This window comes from Monopterus albus, unplaced genomic scaffold (genome assembly GCF_001952655.1).
Source record: "Monopterus albus unplaced genomic scaffold, M_albus_1.0 scaffold31.1, whole genome shotgun sequence".
Taxonomy (NCBI): domain Eukaryota; kingdom Metazoa; phylum Chordata; class Actinopteri; order Synbranchiformes; family Synbranchidae; genus Monopterus; species Monopterus albus.
Window position 1 is genome coordinate 107,517 of NW_018127911.1, and position 20,037 is coordinate 127,553.

General features: G+C 42.6%; 2 protein-coding genes across 2 annotated transcripts in view; one reads left to right on the top strand and one right to left on the bottom strand.

The window, feature by feature from the left end:
• Nucleotides 1-11,365, bottom strand: part of jak3 (Janus kinase 3 (a protein tyrosine kinase, leukocyte)) — a 34,564-nt gene extending 23,199 nt beyond the window's left edge. The window contains exons 1-3 of the mRNA XM_020596636.1: nt 10,504-11,365; nt 5,463-5,546; nt 3,925-4,081 (exon numbers count right to left, since the gene is read on the bottom strand). The gene's annotated coding sequence lies outside the window, so the exon portion shown is untranslated. The remainder of the gene's footprint in view (nt 1-3,924; nt 4,082-5,462; nt 5,547-10,503) is intronic.
• slc5a5 (solute carrier family 5 member 5) overlaps nt 35-20,037 on the top strand; it is a 31,502-nt gene continuing 11,499 nt past the window's right edge. Inside the window, exons 1-7 of the mRNA XM_020596852.1 lie at nt 35-107; nt 2,865-3,279; nt 4,028-4,093; nt 4,343-4,394; nt 4,573-4,640; nt 4,974-5,128; nt 5,433-5,573. Of these exons, the coding sequence (XP_020452508.1) occupies nt 2,914-3,279; nt 4,028-4,093; nt 4,343-4,394; nt 4,573-4,640; nt 4,974-5,128; nt 5,433-5,573 (848 nt within the window). The 5' untranslated portion in view covers nt 35-107; nt 2,865-2,913. The remainder of the gene's footprint in view (nt 108-2,864; nt 3,280-4,027; nt 4,094-4,342; nt 4,395-4,572; nt 4,641-4,973; nt 5,129-5,432; nt 5,574-20,037) is intronic.

Below are 20,037 nucleotides of genomic sequence, written 5' to 3' on the forward strand. Positions count from 1 at the left end.
ACACACACACACACACACGTTGCACTATTTGAAGGAGGAGTGTGGGGGCTCTCAGCACATTCCTCTTTCACTGAGTGGAAGCAACTGGGCTGAATGGAGAACCAGTGGTGAGTCCTTGAGACTGTAGTTCAGCTTTCTGATTTATGCATAAAAATGATTTATTGTGAGTTTATTGAGTGTTCACACGTTTTATGTTCTGTGGGGTTCCTTACTTTCAACTTTAAAAGTCATATGCATAGTTGGTTGGTATATTCTTTCCACACCTGCTTCAGATATTAACATGTCTGTGATCTGTTATTGGACCATAGTTATGGCACAGTTAGAGACCTTCACTGTCATAGTTATACATACATCCTTTCCTTTGCACACAAAACTGTAGGTAGGTTTAAGAATAGGTCATGATTTGGGTTAAAACACTCGTCAATAAAAACCACATTTCACATTGTAATTGAACCCCTCTGTCAACATATCAACCGTCCATCTGCCGCTGCCTCCTCCTTATGTGAACTTTCTTTCTCTGTATGACAAGTCACTTAATTTCTTGCTTGTATCATAGTTACCAAGGCCGCTGGAGCGCACCAGGTTAGCACACATCTATTAATACTAGGAGGTGCAGGAGCCTCTTCCTTTACCATATTTATGGGTGTGATAACCACTGATTATATATATTATTGAAGTGTATGAGCTGCTGTACTTCAATCTGCTCAAGGCTTTTGTAGCAGCACAGGAATGTCAGGCCATTTGAGTTTATGGTGCTGAACATGACCATCGGTTATTTTAAGTTATTTAAATAAGCAACTGGTGCTGTCATTTTAAACAACTCTGTCACTTTTATTCCAATTTTTTAATAAAAATCTTTTGTTTTCCATACTTTTTGTTGTAAATTCCCTAGTGCATCTTTCCCACATGGAAAAATGCACACAGGGAATTTGGCAGTCTTTTTCAGGGCAAAGTTAATTTAGCCCTGTGAAGATTTTCACCACTAGTAGAACAGTATTGTTTACAGCTATTGTAGATGTTTTGTGATGAAAGATAAACAGTTGGCAAAATGCATTTAAGTGAGAAACACTATGTCATTGTTTACAGGAGAAACAAAACAAATCATAGGGCATGCATATCCAAAACCTTTTTGCAGGTGATGGACCAAAAAGAAGCTATAGGCAAAAAACAGTCATGAAATCCGCACACTGCAATTTTAATAAATCAGCATGTTTTGCTTTAATAAGGATCTTTGTCAGCATAGAAGAAATGCATCAAGGCACTTTTAAAGGTACCCTATGAGTTTTTGACTGCTAGTAGCTCTATGGAGCTGTGTTTATTTTGTACTACTCAAAAATACCTAAAACAAGACAATATAAAGTATTTGAGAGAAATCAAGAACAAGATTTTACACGTGCACGTATTTACAATGCATCTTACCCCCAGGATTTGAGTATTGCACCTCAGTTGACTATTGCATAGTCCCTCATACTTTCACCTAGCTTATCACTGCAGTGATGTATTGTACAGTCTGATTGCTGTGGGGAGGAACGACCTACGGTAACGCTCCTTCTTGCACTGGGGATGTAACAGTCTTGTGGTGAAAGAACTGTTCTCAGTCTCCACTGTGTGGTGCAGGGGATGGGTGGGGTCATGCATGATAAATGTTAGTTTTACCAGCATCCTTCTGTCCACCACCTCCTCGATGGAATCCAGAGGGCAGCCCAGGACAGACCCAGCTCTCTTAACCAGCCTGTTAAGTCTCTTTCTGTCCCTGTCCGTGCTATCTCCTGTCCAACCCACAACAGCGTAACAAAACTGCAGCTACCACCACAGTATCATAAAAAGTCTGAAGGAGTGCCCCACACCCACCAAAGAATCTCAGTCTCCTCAACAAGTGGAGGCGGCTCTGGCCCTTTCTGTACAGGGCATCTGTGTTGCTGGTCCAATCCATCTTATACCCCCAGGTATTTAAGGTGTCCACAATCTCAATGACTGAGTCCTGAAAGCTCACCGGAGTGAGTGATGGTGATTTCCGCCAGAGGTAAGTCACCATCTCACACCACTCCACAAAGTCAGTAACAACCCCCCTGTATTCCCACTCAACGCCTCCACCCCCCACCCCCCGTTCTCGTCCGAGAACTTTTCTAGATGACAGTGGTGGGAGTTGTACTTGAAGTCCGACGTGTAGATGGTGAACAGAAAGGGGGAAAGCACCGTCCCCTGGGGTGCCCCCATGCCGCAGACTACCATGTCCAACACACAGTCGCTCAGCTTTAAATTGAGGTCTGTTTGTGAGGTAGTTAGTGATCCATGCAGACAGGTGTTGGTCCACACCTGCCCCCGTCAACTTCCCCCTCAGCAGTGATGGCTGGACTGTGTTGAAAGCACTGGAGAAGTCAAAGAACATGACCCTCACCATACTTCTGGGGGACTCCAGGTGAGATAGGGCTCGATGCAGCATGTAAATAATAGCGTCATCAACCCCGATGCCAGGACAGTATGCAAACTGCAATGGGTCGAGCGCTGAGCTAACTTGGGCACGGAGGGGCCAAGGACAATCCTCTCCATGGTCTTCATCAGGTGGGAGGTCAGGGCAACGGGTCTGTAATGTTTTGGCCCCTTAGGATGAGATATTTTAGGAGCCAGGACCACACAGGATGTCTTCCACAGAGCCAGGACTCTCTCCAGGCTAAGACTCAGACATTTAATGAAAAAGCAAATCAATTTAACTTTTTTTAGGCCTCCTGTAGTTGTGGTTACCTTACCATGGGACAGTGCAATATTAAGATATTACTACATTCATCTACAGCAGATTAGATATGTCTATGTCATGTGTCTCCATCAATGTAAGGCAAATAACTAATTGTAATTCACTCTGACAGATCCACCTAGTGTATGACTTCAGCTACAGGGAAGAGGGCATCAGACTAAATGGAAGCACAGTCCACCAGTGAACAGTCCAGACCAGGCTTTGTCCTGGCTGACTACGCTGTCTTTGCTACCATGTTGCTGGTCTCTATGGCCATAGGACTCTTCCAGGCTCTGAAGAAGAAGCCAGGGAACGGCAGTGCTGACGACTTCTTCACCGGTGGTCGGAGCATGCCAGCAGTGCCTGTTGGGCTGTCGCTCTGTGCCAGTTTCATGTCAGCAGTCCAGGTTTTGGGTGTCCCAGCGGAGACGTATCGTTATGGCTTCAAATTTCTTTACATGTGTCTCGGACAGAGCATCAATTCTCTGCTGACAGCTTACCTCTTCCTCCCAGTTTTCTTTCGACTGGGCATCACCAGCACCAATCAGGTCTTAATGAGTGTTCAGTTATTACCACATTGTGAATTGAACAGTAGCACAAGGTTATAGAAAGACAGAAAAAGTTTGGAATTGTTTCTCAAATTTTCTTATATGGTTATTTAAAGGATTTAAGTTAATCATGATAAAGAGAAAACATTCTCAAATTATTTTGTTTTGAATTACTCAACAGCATTATCATTTGCTGTCATTGTACTGATAATGTTTTCCTGTATATGGTGAGTCAAAGTGATGATAATGAAAACAAGACTGTAATGTGGATATGATAAAATACATTCATGTGATCTCAAGAAACCAAGTGTTCAATATGCCTTCAACTAGTAGGATGAATCTCATTTAGATAAAACTCTGCTATAGCCTACACAGGTATTCAGAAGATATGGAGCAATATAAGCAGCCCACGGTCTAAATCATTTTAAAAATTACATATATATAATGTAATCATAAAAAAAATATTGGAGGAACAATCATTCATTAGTCTTTAAAGATAGTAGTTGTAGATTTGTTGACCATGCAAAAAGAAAAAAAGAGTTGATTTGAGGGTTTAAGCAAACTAAACAGAACTAAACTTAAACATTAAAATCCTTAAAACAAGTACTTCCAGCTAATATGACTGTAGAAAAAAATGAAATGCACCTGCAGGTCTTCCAGTGAGATGAATATAAGAGGTGAGGAAGGATGAGGGATGTGTGCAGAGATACTCGGCCATGTTGTAACTCAAGTTGTCTGCATGTCACAGTATCTGAAGATGAGATTTGGCAGAGGGATGCAGCTGTTGGGCAGCGTCCAGTTCCTTGTAGCAACGGTAAGAAAGATATGGTTGTTTCCTCTGGTGCTCAGTACTACTGTATTCAATTCTCCTAACGAGAATGTCACACTTTGACAACTTTTCTAACGCAAATATTTGCTGTTGCTAAGATTGATCTAGTTAATTTAACTCCAGGGCAATTCATTTGCACAAACCAAGCTTCAGTTTTAAAATTACCACATAGGTTACCTGAAATAACACTACAGTTTGTTACTTGCTGATTTCTTTGTGTTTCCATTTTTGCAGCTACTTTACACAGGGCTTGTAATTTATGCACCAGCCTTGATCCTAAACCAAGGTGGGAAAGATCACCTGATAGCCCTCTGGCAGCATGGGTTAATTCACTCACAAAAGCACATGGTGTTCTCTAAGAATTCACATTCTGTGACACTAGTTCTGTTCTGTAGTTTAAGAAAAATATTAAAGGAATATTCCATGAAAACAAATTAACACTATAAGAATACCTGTTTTTTCAGCTACTGGACTCAATATCTGGGCGTCTTTGTTTTCTTCTGGGATGATTTGCACCCTGTACACTACACTGGTAAGGCCATATGTTTTCCATCTAACCAAAACTTTCATCTTTTACAGACAGGACTAGTTTAGAAATGTACTGTATAGTGGCAAGAAGCAACCCAAAGCATATCTGCAGTGACTGCGTAATTCTAGCCATTGGAGGTTTATCATTGCATCTCAGCAGTATGTGATTAATATTACAGTGCCTATTGTCTGAGTTTCTGCTGAGAATGATCCATTAACAGATGTCTAGCGATCAGAGATGTGGTGCTGCCTGTCCTTACTTAAAAGTCTCAGTTATTGTATTGCTTTTACCTGTCTGTCTCACTCTGTCTGTCTGTTTTATCCCGTTACGTAACAGGGTGGTATGAAAGCTGTGATCTGGACTGATGTGTTCCAGATCATTGTTATGCTATCAGGCTTTGTGGCCATTTTCATCCACGGTACTATTCTGGTTGGTGGTCCTGCACTGGTGCTGGAAATTGCCAAGAATGGATCACGCCTTAATTTTAATGAGTAAAAACATTTTCATTTCAACACATCCTGTAAATACTGTATCTGGATATCAGCACGTTACTGTATGAATGCAACAAAATATTCACATCATATAATGTTGTCATAGCCCTAGAGGACCTTGGGGTATAGTTCTTTCTTCTACATGAAAAGAAGTCACTGTTTAGTTTTTGTGCTGAGAGCACTACAATTAAATGTTGCATAGGAAATATGAACTATCGGCAACTTGGTTTTGACATTCATAATTATTTCCAGTTATAATGAAAAGAGCACACTGTCACTGCTGTTTTGCTGATGTTTTCCCCAGGTTTGACGTTGACCCACGGCAACGTTATACCTTCTGGAGCCTGTCTGTTGGTGGTGCACTGGTTTGGCTGTCCATGTATGGGGTAAACCAAGCCCAAGTCCAGCGCTACATCTCCTGCAGAACAGAGAGAGAGGCCCAATGGTGAGTGTAGACCTTGTTGTCCTTCATATTAAGTTCCAGCACTTGAAGATTGTCATGTTACGACACAAAAGAAGATTGTTCTCTTTCTCAGTGTAACATCCTGTCCTTTATTGAATCTCCAAGCGTTTTACATGGGCCCCTTTTTCCGAATCTCTTCCTGTTTCCTGTTCCTACGCTAACCCCGTGAGGTCACCAAACCAACTCTCACAACATCTCCCCCCCATGCTTTTTTTTTCTATGCCTAATACCAATTTCCAAGCGACTATCACAACCACCCAATGTCCCACATTTTACTCATCTCATAACAAAGAAACTGAGAACACATCAGGTCATGGATAACAACATCATACCTGATTCACCATCTAGCAAAACATACACTGTAAAGTGTGTGCGTGGCACAGGACATCACTGGGGTAGACTACCCTCCGTCCAGATAAGGGATTATTCTGCCCTTTTCATTTTACAATTAGTCCCTAAATCTAAGAGGCACTTTAACCTCCTAACCTCTGGAAGTCATTCTCACTGGAGTGGTGGACCTGGGAGGAGATCCCAGGGTGGGACTTGTCAACACTGGACTCTCCGATGGTTCTCGTTGGGCAGTCCCCTGAGATGTTGGGAAATCGCAGTTCTGCTGCAATGCCCCAGATTCGGCTTGTTGTTGCTGCTCTGTAGGGTTGTTTATCTCAGGAACAGCCTGAAGGTGACGTCTATTGCGCCGCAACATCGTCCCATTGTCCATTTCCACCAAGTAAGACCTTGATTCTTTTGACCTGCTGATGACCTTAGCAGGTGTTTTCCAGTCTTTACCCCCGTCGAGTTTCACTCTGACAACCTGACCTGGACACAGTTCAGGGAGTGAATGAGCTGAATGTCTGCGGTTATAGAAGAACTTGTAGGCTTTCTTCACTACACTGTCCTTCTGGGGGACCAGATCATGGGATACTGGGTGTGGCAGTAATGTATTTTCAAGCACTGGGAGAGTTGTGCGAATCTGTCTTCCTGTCATAAGCTGAGCAGGGCTTGCACCAGTAGCTGCAATTGGTGTGGAACGATAGCTCATTAAAGCTAGGCAGGGGTCTGGCTGTTTGAGAATGTGCTTAGCTGTCTGGACAGCTCTCTCGGCAGCTCCATTGCCCTGTGGATAGTGTGGGCTGGAGGTAATGTGATTGAACCCATACTTCTGCCTAAAGTCCTGGAACTCTGCCGATGTGAACTGTGTCGCATTGTCGCTGACCAGTTCCAAGGGAATCCCCCATCTCACAAACATGTGCTTGAGCTTGTTTATCACCTGTCTGCTCGTAGAAGTAGTTAGAGAAGCTATTTCAATATCCCTCGAAAAATAATCCACTACAATGAGGAAACTCTTACCCTCCAACTCACACAGGTCGGTCACTATTCTTTGCCACGGGCCGCCAGGCAGGGGAGCAGTTAAGAGTGGTTCCCATCTCTGTGTGGGTTTGTGCTCTCTGCAAAAGTCACATGTTCTTACTTTCTCTGTGATCTGTGCCCCAATACCGGGCCACCACACTGATGACTTAGCACGCTCTCGACACTCTGTTAATCCTTGGTGACCTACATGCAGTTGGTCCAGTATGTTGGATCTGAGCATTGTAGGAATCACAATGCGATCCTGGTACAGCACTAAACCATCTGACTCTGAAAGATGAGCCCTGGCTGCATGAAACCCTCGCACTGGGGAGAACTCTGCCATGCTCTGAGGCCACTGACCTGATGAAGGCTATTACTTTTTGAAGGTCGGCATCACTCTGTGTGGCCCTGGAGATTTCCTCCAACTTGTGTGACCTGATGGGTTTATTGCCCATGACAGTATTCACATATGCTTTGACTAGGCCATCCATGTCCAACTTGTGATCTCCCTCCAGCGGAAGTCTTGAGAGTGTGTCCGCCACCACAAGCTGTTTGCCCGGAACATGCTCCGCCGTCACGTTAAACCGCATTAGGCGCATCAACAGTCTCTGGCACCTCAATGGAGTTCTGTCGAGATCATAGGTATTGATTAGTGGCACCAATGGCTTATGGTCTGTTTGAAGATGGACATGGCCCATACCTTGGATGTAATGGGCAAAAGTTTTGCTCATAGGCCCACACACACGCCAAGCATTCTTTCTCAATCTGTGAATATCGCTTCTCCGCATCCGTGAGCGTGCGTGAACTGAAGGCAACCGGTCGTAGCACTCCCTCATAGTCCTGCAAGAGTGCTGCCCCCAGGTCATAGCTACTGGCGTCTGCACTAACCACTGTTATACGGGTTACATCATAGTAGCAGAGGGCTGGTACTACCCCCAGCAATTCTTTTGCTCTGTTAAATGCTTACTCCTGGGACTCTCCCCAGACCCATGCACTCTTTTCTCAGTAGGTTGGTGAGTGGGTGCAGTATGGTGGACAGTCCTGGCAGAAACCTGCCCACGTAATTTATCAGTCCCAGCACATGGCGACCTTGCTCCACATTTATGGGGCTGGGCAACTTGCCAACAGCCTCCACTTTACTGTCGTCTGGTTTTATCCCATCCGCACTGATGACATGTCCGAAGTATTGTTCAGTTTTCCCAATGTGGCATTTGGCTCTGTTTAACTTGAGGCCTGATGCTGTTATTGTCTGTAGCACAGCCTCCAGGCACCAGTCGTGCTCCTCTTTATTGGCCCCATAAACCAGAATGTTGTCCATCACGATAACTGTCCCATCTAGGTCCTTGAGCAAAATGCTCATCAGCCGCTGGAAGATCTCAAGTGCCAATGTGATGCCGAATGGTAGCCATTTGAAGCAGAACCTGCCCATGGGAGTTATGAATGTGGTTAGTTTCTGGCAGGCAGGGTCCAATGGAATCTGCCAAAACCCACTTGAGGCATCCAGAGTGGAGAAAACCTTTGCTCCAGCCAACTTGGGTGTTATGTCATCTAGTGTGGGCAGCATGTAACGCTCCCGCTTTACTCCCTTGTTCAGACATTTTAAATCCACACACACCCTGACCTCATCTTTGTTACGCTTTGGAACTGGCACCATTGGCGTGCACCAGTATGTGGGCTCTGTAACCTCCTCTATGATGTCAAGTCTGAGCATGCGCTTCAACTCCTTCTCCACCTTAAAGAGGAGGGGAAAAGGTACTCTGCGCGGCGTTTTTACACAGTGTGGCACTACACCCTCTGTCAATTCTATCTTAACGGGCTCACAGTCCAGCAATCCTATTTACCCAAACACATCTCCTGTCAGGCCACTTTTGATTTCATTAACTCTTGCGACCAGTCCCATGTGCTTTGCCACTGTCTTGCCTAGCAGGTTGCTCACATATTGCCCTCTTATGACTGTAATCCAGTACTGGTATTTTCTGCCTTTATACGTTGTTGTGGCAAGGAATTTCCCTATCCACCTGACTTTTCCTCCTGGGCTGTACACTATCATCCTTTGAACGAGTCAGCTTTGGTCTCTGCTGTATTGAACTGAAGACTGCCTCAGTCATCACTGTTGTGTCAGCTCCTGTATCTATTTTGAAACTGATTGGGCTGCAATTAACCAGCAGCTCGACATTCCAATCTGGGTCTGATTCCGTCTCCTCAATGATGGTTGGATTAGCCTCTGACGCAGCCCTGAGGACAAACCTCCTTTAACATCTTGGTTTTGCACAACACTTTGAAATGACCTTTCTTATTGCACCTTCTGTATGTTTTGTTTCTGGTCAGGCAGCTTCCTTTATCATCATGCATTCTATTGCACCATTGACAGGTCTGTTTAGCCCCGCTGCGTTTTGGACCCCATGGCTGCCGTGCCTCAAATTACTGTACTTTGTGTCTCACCTCGTTCACAGCACTTTCCACTCACTCTGAGCTCTGGTGTTTCACTTGTTCACACTGTCGTGCGAGCTGGATGGCCCTCTCCAGGGTCAAATCCGCCCCAAGTTGGAGCTTTTGTGAGACATCGTTATCCATAATACCTATGATGATTCTGTCCCAAATCTGTTCGTCCTTACTGTCCCCGAAGTCACAATGTTGTGCGAGCTCGTACAGGCTATGCAGAAAACTTCCACTGTCTCCCCGGCCCTTTGGCTCCTCTTATGGAAACAGGTGCGCTCATGAATGGCGTTCCGTTTGGGGACGAAATGTTCGTCAAATTTCTCCATCACTATTTTAAAGTCAAACTCCGAGTTTGGAACCGCCTCCGTAGCAGCAGGAAACACAAAAGTGCTGTACAGCGGCTCCACATCTCTCCCCATCACATACAGGAGCAAATTAACCTGCACTTCGCCGCTCTCCTTATCCAACTTTGACGCTACTCTGGATCGGGAAAACTTCTGCCTCCATATCAGCCACTCACCCGGCTGGGCAAAGTTGAACGGCTCCGGGGGCCCAACTTAGCCATGTCGACCTGTCCAGTGGCGTGAAGTCCTCAATTCTGAAACCATGTCATGTTACGACAAAAAAGAAGATCGTTCTCTTTCTCAGTGTAACATCCTGTTCTTTATTGAATCTCCAAGCGTTTTACATGGGCCCCTTTTTCCGAATCTCTTCCTGCTTCCTGTTCCTACGGTAACCCCATGAGGACACCAAACCAACTCTCACAACAAAGATCTACTGTATCAGGTGTGAAGAGTTTAGAACAGGAACTTGTAAAACTTTCACTGACTTCCTTTACATTGAGTTGACAGATTGTAGAGGATCCTCACTGTAGCTTCTGTGAAGTCACCTATAGGTTTCAAAAGCTGTATGTGCAATAGTCAGCAGTGAATGTACAATTGTGCATGTGCAAACTGAGTATGTAAACAATACAGGTGGAATTACATCGCAAAGTTCCTGGTAATAAACTCCTGTCAGCTCAGCTGTTTAGGAGTCTAATTCACTATTCATTTTTATTTAAATCAGTATTTGTTCAGTGTGTTGGGGTTTAAGCTATTCCTCTTTTTGGAAATACATAACTCACCAACTCTGACGACTCCAACACTACCCACGAATTGTGTGGAGATTCCTTGGGCTTTATAACTATCAATACATCGCGGCAAAATTCGAACAACTTCCCGAACCGCTACGCGCAGTGAGGCGCGTTCAAACGTAATCGATGACGTCACTCGCCGTAAACAATTCAAGCCTCGATACGCGCTTCACTAAACACTTCCTGGATTTCCCGACACATGCGGAAACGCCCCCGCATCGCGGAAACGCCCCCTCCCCTACTCGGCACACGCTTCGAAGCCTCGATACGGAACGTCACATCATTAGCATTTAGCAGAGGTGGGACCAAGTCATTGTTTGGCAAGTCATAAGTCAGTCTCAAGTCGTTGTCTCCAAGTCCCAAGTCGAGTCCCAAGTCAAGACTGGCAAGTCCCAAGTCGAGTCCAAAGTCAAGACTGGCGAGTCCCAAGTCGAGTCCAAAGTCCTAAACTTTGAATTTCGAGTCCTTTTAACCACAGAGTAATAATATGACAGATCATGTATACATCTAAATTCTGCATTTATTTATCAAAAGACATTTGATGAAACAAACAAAACTTACAAAACTAGTGCTAATACTGTAAATCTATATTGCACTAGTAACCAATTCCATATAACATATTTGGAGGAAGATTGTTCCTGAACTTATTACTTCACAGAATAAACTAAAGGTGCAAAAGTATAACTGAAAATATTTGCACAAAAAGTGCTGGCATGTGTAGTTCAACCACTGAAAACCACAACAATGAAGGTGGCGCCATTTAATTTCTATAACACTATAATGAGTACCATAGTACCAAGTTTCTGTCCTGTCTTGTCCCCTGCTCATCTCATGTTGTGTGTGTGTGTGAGAGTGTGTGAGAGAGAGAGAGAGAGAGAGAGAGAGAGAGAGAGAGAGAGAGAGAGAGAGAGAGAGAAACATAAGTACATAAGCCCTACATGGATGTCCAGAAATTGTGAGATTGAAGGCTGTTCTGGTTCATTTGTGATGCTTTTGTTCATCTGGTATTCTTCAAATCTGTAAGATGTAATCATATTAGCACATGTCAGAAAATTCCATGTAGTTAAACATGAATTGCATTTAGCAAATTATGCTATGTTGCCCATGTTAATACATAAATTGTAACGGCCTTTCTCAAAAATATCCTAACTCAAAAGTATCCTCAACCAAATATTCACTCATTTTTAAACAAACTATGTAGAGAGTCTCCTGGAAATTTGTTGGACAGAAACGGTAAAATAAATCAAATTTCAAGCAAAAAACAAAAACTGAGACGAGAAAGAAGCAGATGTACCAGAGGACACAGGGACAGCTGTGACTACATCACTGGGTTTGGGTTGGACAGTTTGTATCCCTGATGGTGTAGGCGATGTCTCACACACTGACACGTTCCACACAGGTCGATCCTTCAGAGATGGTGGACTCTTACAGGTCACCTCCATCTCTTTGTCTAGTTGAGATCTGCTCTGTAGGTCTGAGAAGAGAAGCAGCTTTAGTTTTCTGAATGTTCTGTAAACACGCAGGACGTCTTGGTCTCACATTTCACAAACCTCTCAGGTAGTCGACAGAGTGCTTAGCGTCACACGAACAGTTCCAGGGGTTCCCATCCAGTCTGATCCTGGCAGACCTGAGAGAGCTGAAGACCTGAGGTGAGACCTGAGTCATCCTGTTCTCAGACAAGTCCAACGAAGTCAAGTTGGTCTGGGAGCTAAAACTTTTTGGATCAATGTTTCTGATTCTGTTCTTATTCAGATAGAGATTCCTGAGGTTAACGAGTCCAGTGAGCATAGACGCGTTCACAACTTCAATCTGGTTGTCTGCCAAGCTGAGCTCAGTGAGGACAGCAGGCTGGCTGAACCATTTTGGGTTAATCTGGGTCACCTGGTTATTGTTTAAACTGAGGCTTGTGAGGTACTGGAAGGAACCAAAGGCCCCTTCAGCGATTCCTGTGACACCAGCGTTGTTGATCCTGAGCCTGGTTACAGAGCTGAGGCTGTTGCTGCGAAACACCGTGGAGTTGATCTCACCAACGTTACGTAGAAACATCACCAAGGTCAAATAACCAGGCCTGAAATCTAAAAGAGTTAGAATCACAGTTACTGTGTAGAAAACCTGGGATTACAGAAGCCAGCTAGAAAAACAGCATCCGAATATATAGCAAAGGCATGTGTCCAGACTAAATGCTGGGAAGTTACAGACTGAAAAATTTGCAACCTTACATCTGCAGTTACCAACGCAGGCACAAGATCCATTAAAGGGAAACTCAGTGGCTCTGTGTAATTTGAGTCACCTACAAGATGACTGGTGCCAGTGTACTCATTAAAGTTGATGTTTTTGGACACTTGGGACTCAAAACCTCTCTCTGCAACTGGGTGCTAGACTTTCTAACAGGGAGGCCACAAAATGTGCCGGTCGGCAGCAACATCTCCAAGACCATCACGCTGAGTACAAGAGCTTTATAGGGGTGTGTGCTCAGCCCATTGCTCTTCACGCTGCTGACCCACGACTGTGTGCCAACCTGCAGCACCAACCACATTGTCAAGTTTGCAGATGACACAACTGTAGTTGGCCTCATTATCAACAATGATGAGGCCAACTACAGGAGTGAGGTGTGCCAACTGGTACAGTGGTATAAAGACAATAACCCCTTCCTCAATGTAGAGAAGACTAAAGAGATTGTTGTTGACTTCAGGAGGAAACCTCTAAAGCATCCCCCACTGACCATCAACGGTGCTGTAGTGGAGAGAGTGAGCAGCACCAAGTTCCTGGGGGTGCACATCTCTGAGGACCTCTCCTGGACCAACAACACCACATCACTGGCCAAGAAGGCTCAAACACGCCTCTACTTCCTCCACAAACTGAGGAGAGCCAGTGTCCCACCCCCCATCATGTGCTCCTTCTACCAGGGCACCATTGAGAGCGTCATCACTGGCTGCATCACTGTGTGGTACGGAGCCTGTACTGCCTCCTGCAGAAGGACCCTGCAACACAGTGGAAACAGCCATCAAGATTATCGGTGTCCCTCTGCCTTTCCTTGCGGACATCTTCAACACCCGCAGAGCCATCAGCATTGCTGATGACACCTCCCACCCCTCACACTCCCACTTCAGACTTCTGCCTTCAGGGAGAAGGTATCAGAGTCTTCAGGCCCACTCCACCAGACTTGCAAACAGCTTGTAAATCTGCTGCTGACTGTTTTTACTGTCATATCTGCTGCTGTTGGTCATTTGCACCACTGTCCATGCGCATCTCAATCTGACAATCTTCTTGTTACCATTTGCACTACTGTCACTGATTGTACATGGTTTGAGTCATAGCCTATCAGGTTGTACCATTTAGTTTTATCCTAATCACTTTGATTTAGTTTTCTTATTCTTTTTAATCCTACTTTTATTCTATTTTAGTTTCCTAAATAGTATGGCATTCAATACTAGGTGAGAGAAACCGTATTTAGATTTTCTGTATGTTCTGCACATATAGTGAATTGACAATAAAAATCTTTGATCATCTATTTGTGCCAATATAGTTTTTAATCAGAGCCATTTCAAAGACCTGCGTTTGCTGCCATCTAGTGGTAATTATGCAGTGTGAGATCAACAGACACTGCACTTTTTGATAACCACAAGTGAGAGTCATTTTCAAGAATTCAGTCTCCAGATGTCAGTGTGACTCTGGCTGCTTCCTAAGTCTCTTACATGGGTCCCTCAAATGGTTCTTTTCCTTGTCTTAGTTTTGTGAGATGTGAGGAAAATGTGAGAAGAGAGAAAATGAGGAAACGTTTTAAGGGACATGAGATGTCCGTTCCTTCATCGGATGCATCCAATCACCGACTGATTTCCAATTAAGGAGCACGTCAGTCTGTAAAAGACTTCTGTGAAGGACACTCATGTATCCTGGCTCATGGGTCAGTCCTCACTCCTCAGGAGAGATTTAACCGTCTTAGGAGATCCTCTGTCTTCACTCGACCTCAAGTTGTTCCGGTCGAACGATCATATAAGAGACTTAATAAGCAACCCAGGTTTTTCAGCCAGGCCAGCATCACGGCTCTTGAGATGGCAGTGTTGGCCAGTTGGTCCACTACTGAAAAGGTTTCAACAACTTTTGAAGGGAATGGCATGAAATCAGGTAAAAATTTTGATGGCCATGGCACCGAGATCCACCAGTAATTACATTCCCATCGGCTTGTACTGTGCTTTTACTTGTTGCCTCTTTGCATTGATGTAAACACAGATGTATATATTGCACAGAAATGGCATCCCATACCAGGGGCCTGTTGCACAAAACTAGGATAAGGGATTAAGCCGGGATATCTTGGTGATCCTGGCGCAATTTATCCGTGATCCGGTTGCACTAAAGCTGTGATGACGACAGTGGTCGGCTGCTGAGGGACCAATATGTGTTGAATTATTTTAGTTAGTATATGTGCTTTCAATTTTGGTTAAATATGTCCTGCGGTGGCAGAGGAATTTGGGTTTTTTTGTGTTCAATATATATATATTATTGATTTGGCCTCTTATGTTTGTGCTGTATCCATTCATTTGTCTGTTCAGTTGATTTGTATGGATTTGTCCTGCATTTATTTCAGTGTGCAGACATGCGGGGTGTGTTATATACAGACCTTTTGAATGTGTATTTATCCTTTTGTTGTATAATATGCTTTGATTCTGTGCTTTCCATCTTGTAGAGTCACTGTGTGACTTCAGTTTCGAAAGGAGCTGATGGTTTACCTGCTTTGTTTTATCCTTATTCAATAAAGGAACATAATGTTACACTTTGTGTTTTTATATTTATATGGAATGTGTATTTTATATGACAGAGTATTAAGGCCACACTAAGGAAGAAGGAAAAAGTCATACATTTATGAGGCTGGTTCTTTTTTCCCTAAAAGATGCATATTCTTTTTACAGTCCTGATACATATGACAATGTGATGCTGATGTGCCAAAAGATTAAGTATGTCCTTGATTGTGGAACCATACTGAAGAACACTTCCACGAAATGCCCCACAGCTGTCATTACAACTGTCCTCCTCTAAAACAACGGGTTACAATATTATTAAAGACGTCATTATCGAAGTCTGTGAATTTTTTTTTTTTCCCTCTGTGGCCCTAATATTCTATCATTTTATATATAGCCTTATAGTCTATGGGAAACTGTAAATTATCTAATGATAGCAACATCATCTAAAAATCATCATTTATCCAAAATGATTGAAATTAATGATCACAAACGTTTAAACAATGACAGTGGGTCTAATTATATGTGATAACAATGTATAGTGTGCAGTGAAATAACTATTGGTTTCCGTTTGTGGTGACTGCTGACTGACATAAGGGATGAGATTAAATAAATCCTGGAACTTAGCCTGGTCTGGAGCAGGCTAGCTCCACAGAATAAATCTCCATGGTAATTTATACCATAACATCCTGCCGCCATCTAATCCAGCTTTAGTGCAACCGGATCACGGATAAATTGAACCAGGATCACCAAGATATCCCGGCTTAATCCCTTATCCTAGTTTTGTGCAATAGGCCCCAGGTCAGACATGGGCAGAGATAAGTAGTGTAGCTTTCTTTTTTACAGGTCCAAACATGGACATAAGTAATCAGTCTTTCTTTTATTAAAGTTCAACAACAGGCTTCAAAAGGGCAACAGACAAACACAGTGCCAGTCACTTTCACCATTCTTAAGAACTGTGACATAGACAGACAAGGGAGCAATGGCATCAGGACATGCACCAAAACATCTTTAGCTGTAACAAGGCAAACAAACAAGTTCATATCTCTTCTATCAATGTTGCTTTGATGATGAAGTTCATGGCAAAATAATGGCAGAAGTGGGAGGTGAAAATAAAAGCAGGGGTCAACATGTCATAAAACAACACACACGCAAGATACAAGTGCTGCAGAAAGTAAGCTACGGGTCTCAGTGGCGCTCAACATAAACTATCGTTTTGTTAAGATACGATAGATTAGATAAGATAAGATAAGATAAGACAAGACTTTATTAATCCCACTAAGGGGGAAATTCCTGTGTTTCAGCAGCAATAGATAACAAACAACAAATACCATAAGGATCTGAAAAACAAGGTTGTTCTTGCTAAATGCAGTGTAAACCTTGTACCTGACCTTCTCCCCAGTCACACCTGAGTCACTTTTCTTGGTAGAACCTGCGAGGGAATTTACATGGTGTGTACACATATCACATACTCACTTTCACACACACACATTGCATTATTTGAAAGAGGAGTGCAGGGGCTCTCAGCACATTCCTCTTTCACTGAGTGGAAGCAACTGGGCTGAATGGAGAACCAGTGGTGAGTCCTTGAGACTGTAGTTCAGCTTTCTGATTTATGCATAAAAATGATTTATTGTGAGTTTATTGAGTGTTCACACGTTTTATGTTCTGTGGGGTTCCTTACTTTCAACTTTAAAAGTCATATGCATAGTTGGTTGGTATATTCTTTCCACACCTGCTTCAGATATTAACATGTCTGTGATCTGTTATTGGACCATAGTTATGGCACAGTTAGAGACCTTCACTGTCATAGTTATACAGTGCTTTACACACATCCTTTTCTTTGCACACAAAACTGTAGGTAGGTTTAAGAATAGGTCATGATCTGTATTAAAACTCGTCAATATTCTCTCTGCATTATATTGTGTTCTTGTTGTTTTTTTATTGTGCTTTCAAGTCAAGTCAAGATTTTTATTTGCCATTTATGCATAAACAGACAGTCTAGGCATATAGGAATTCTTGTGCAGCTCTCCTTTAGAGTCAGGTAAGGAGTCAAAAAGCCAGAATTAACGCTTAGTCTTATAATAAAAAAGTTACATAAAGGCAACAAAGCATTAAAACCGCAATACACAAAAATAGGGTAATAGTATTTTCCCCAGTGAACTTCAAACATTGCACTCAGTAATTTACATGGTGGAGTTGGATATGTCATTACGCTTGGTGAGGTAGTGAGGGGTTATAACATACTAAAACACAGTTTATATTCAGGCTTGTTTCCATTGCTTGGTAGAGAATGTCCTATTATTCAGGTCCCACAAGAGAACACTGTTGATGAGATGCTCTTACAAAAATACCTTGTGGAACATTTCTGTATTATTATTGCACATGTCTAGTAAGGGGTTATTGCACATATATTCTCATATTTTTGTAATTGCTATCAGTCTTACTGCGACAGGGAAAAAGCTGTTGTAAATTCTTGTTCTGTGTGTGATGATGCTGTCCGCCCTGCTGTGCCTGAGGCTGTAGCTGCAGTTTTTGTGTCTGAGTAGAGTAAGCTGGATGGCGTGGATCCCTGAGTATGTTCTCTGCCCTTTTGCGACAGCGCTGTGTCGCTGTTTCTTTCACTTGCTGCTTTAAATTGCCTCAGATTTGTGTTACTGCCTATTTGATTTGTTATTGCTCATCTATTTTATATTTCACTTGTATTATGTGGCATTCATGTGGACGGCAAAGTAAGATTTCCTTTGCACACAAAACTGTAGGTAGGTTTAAGAATAGGTCATGATTTGGGTTAAAACACTTGTCAATAAAAACCACATTTCACATTGTAATTGAACCCCTCTGTCAACATATCAACCGTCCATCTGCCGCTGCCTCCTCCTTATGTGAACTTTCTTTCTCTGTATGACAAGTCACATCATTTCATTTTTTGCTTGTATCATAGTTACCAAGGCCACTGGAGCTCACCAGGTTAGCACACATCTATTAATACTAGGAGGTGCAGTAGCCTCTTCCTTTACCATATTTATGGGTGTGATAACCACTGATTATATATATTATTGAAGTGTACGAGCTGCTGTACTTCAAACTGCTCAAGGCTTTTGTAGCAGCACAGGAATAAATGAAAGATGAAGATGAATGAAGATCGCAAGATAGCAAGATGCACATATGAACATAACTTTCTTTCTCTGTATGACAAGTCACATCATTTCATTTTTTGCTTGTATCATAGTTACCAAGGCCACTGGAGCTCACCAGGTTAGCACACATCTATTAATACTAGGAGGTGCAGGAGCCCCTTCCTTTACCATATTTATGGGTGTGATAACCACTGATTATATATATTATTGAACTGTATGAGCTGCTGTACTTCAAACTGCTCAAGGCTTTTGTAGCAGCACAGGAATGTCAGGCCATTTGAGTTTATGGTGCTGAACATGACCATCAGTTATTTTAAGATATTTAAATAAGCAACTGGTGCTGTCATTATAAACAAATCTGTCACTTTTATTCCAATTTTTAATAATTGCTCCACATTTTGTTTTCCATTCTTTTTGTTGTAAATTCCCTAGTACACCTTTCCCATATGGAAAGTAACAGAATATAGTAAGCTTTCTCATTAGCATCTTCTTTTTAAAGTAAAGATAATTTAGGCCTGTGAAGATTTTCACCACTAGTAGAACAGTATTGTTTACAGCTATTGTAGATGTTTTGTGATGAAAGATAAACAGTTGGCAAAATGCATTTAAGTGAGAAACACTATGTCATTGTTTACAGGAGAAACAAAACAAATCATAGGGCATGCATATCCAAAACCTTTTTGCAGGTGATGGACCAAAAAGAAGCTATAGGCAAAAAAACAGTCATGAAATCCACACACTGCAATTTTAATAAATCAGCGTGTTTTGCTCTAATAAGGATCTTTGTCAGCATAGAAGAAATGCATCAAGGCACTTTTAAAGGTACCCTATGAGTTTTTGACTGCTGGTAGCTCTATGGAGCTGTGTTTATTTTGTACAGTATGTGTTTTCATTGTATGCCTGCACACAATGGCAACATATTCATCCCACTGGCTTCACACTATTTTACTGATTGACAGTTAGCTACAGTGACAGAATGCCTTTGTAAAGATGAAGATGAATGAAAATCGCAATATAGCAAGATGCACATATAAACATATTTTAAAATTACTTAATGAAAAAGCAAATACATTAACAATGTGTGCGATAATCTTACAAATGCTATGTATCGCTTTTATGCAGATGACACAGTAATTTATTGTTGTTCTTCTACACTTGCCCAGGCAGCAAAATGCTTACAACATGCATTTGACATTGTTCAGTTTCGCCTACGGGCGCTGAAGTTGGTCTTAAATCCCAAGAAATCTAAGGTTATGGTATTTTCGCATTTACAGGAGCTATCAATAGATACTCTGTCAATAACAACAAATCGGGGAGTGTTGATTGAGCTGGTTTCTAGCTATAAGTACTTAGGTTTTTTACTTGATTGTGAGTTGTCTTTTAAAACCCACATTGCTAATGTGGTTTGAAAATTACAGGTGAAGATGGATTCTTTTATCGTAATAAATCCTGCTTTTCCTTGCAAGCACACAAATATTTAATATCAGCGACCTTTCTTCCCCTGTTGGATTATGGTGATGTACTGTATATGAATGCCTCAGCTAGATGTCTCCATTCTTTAAATGTGGTTTACCACAGTGCCTTGAGGTTTGTGACGGGTTGTAGTCGACTAACGCACCATTGCGACCTGTATGTTAAAGCACAGTGGT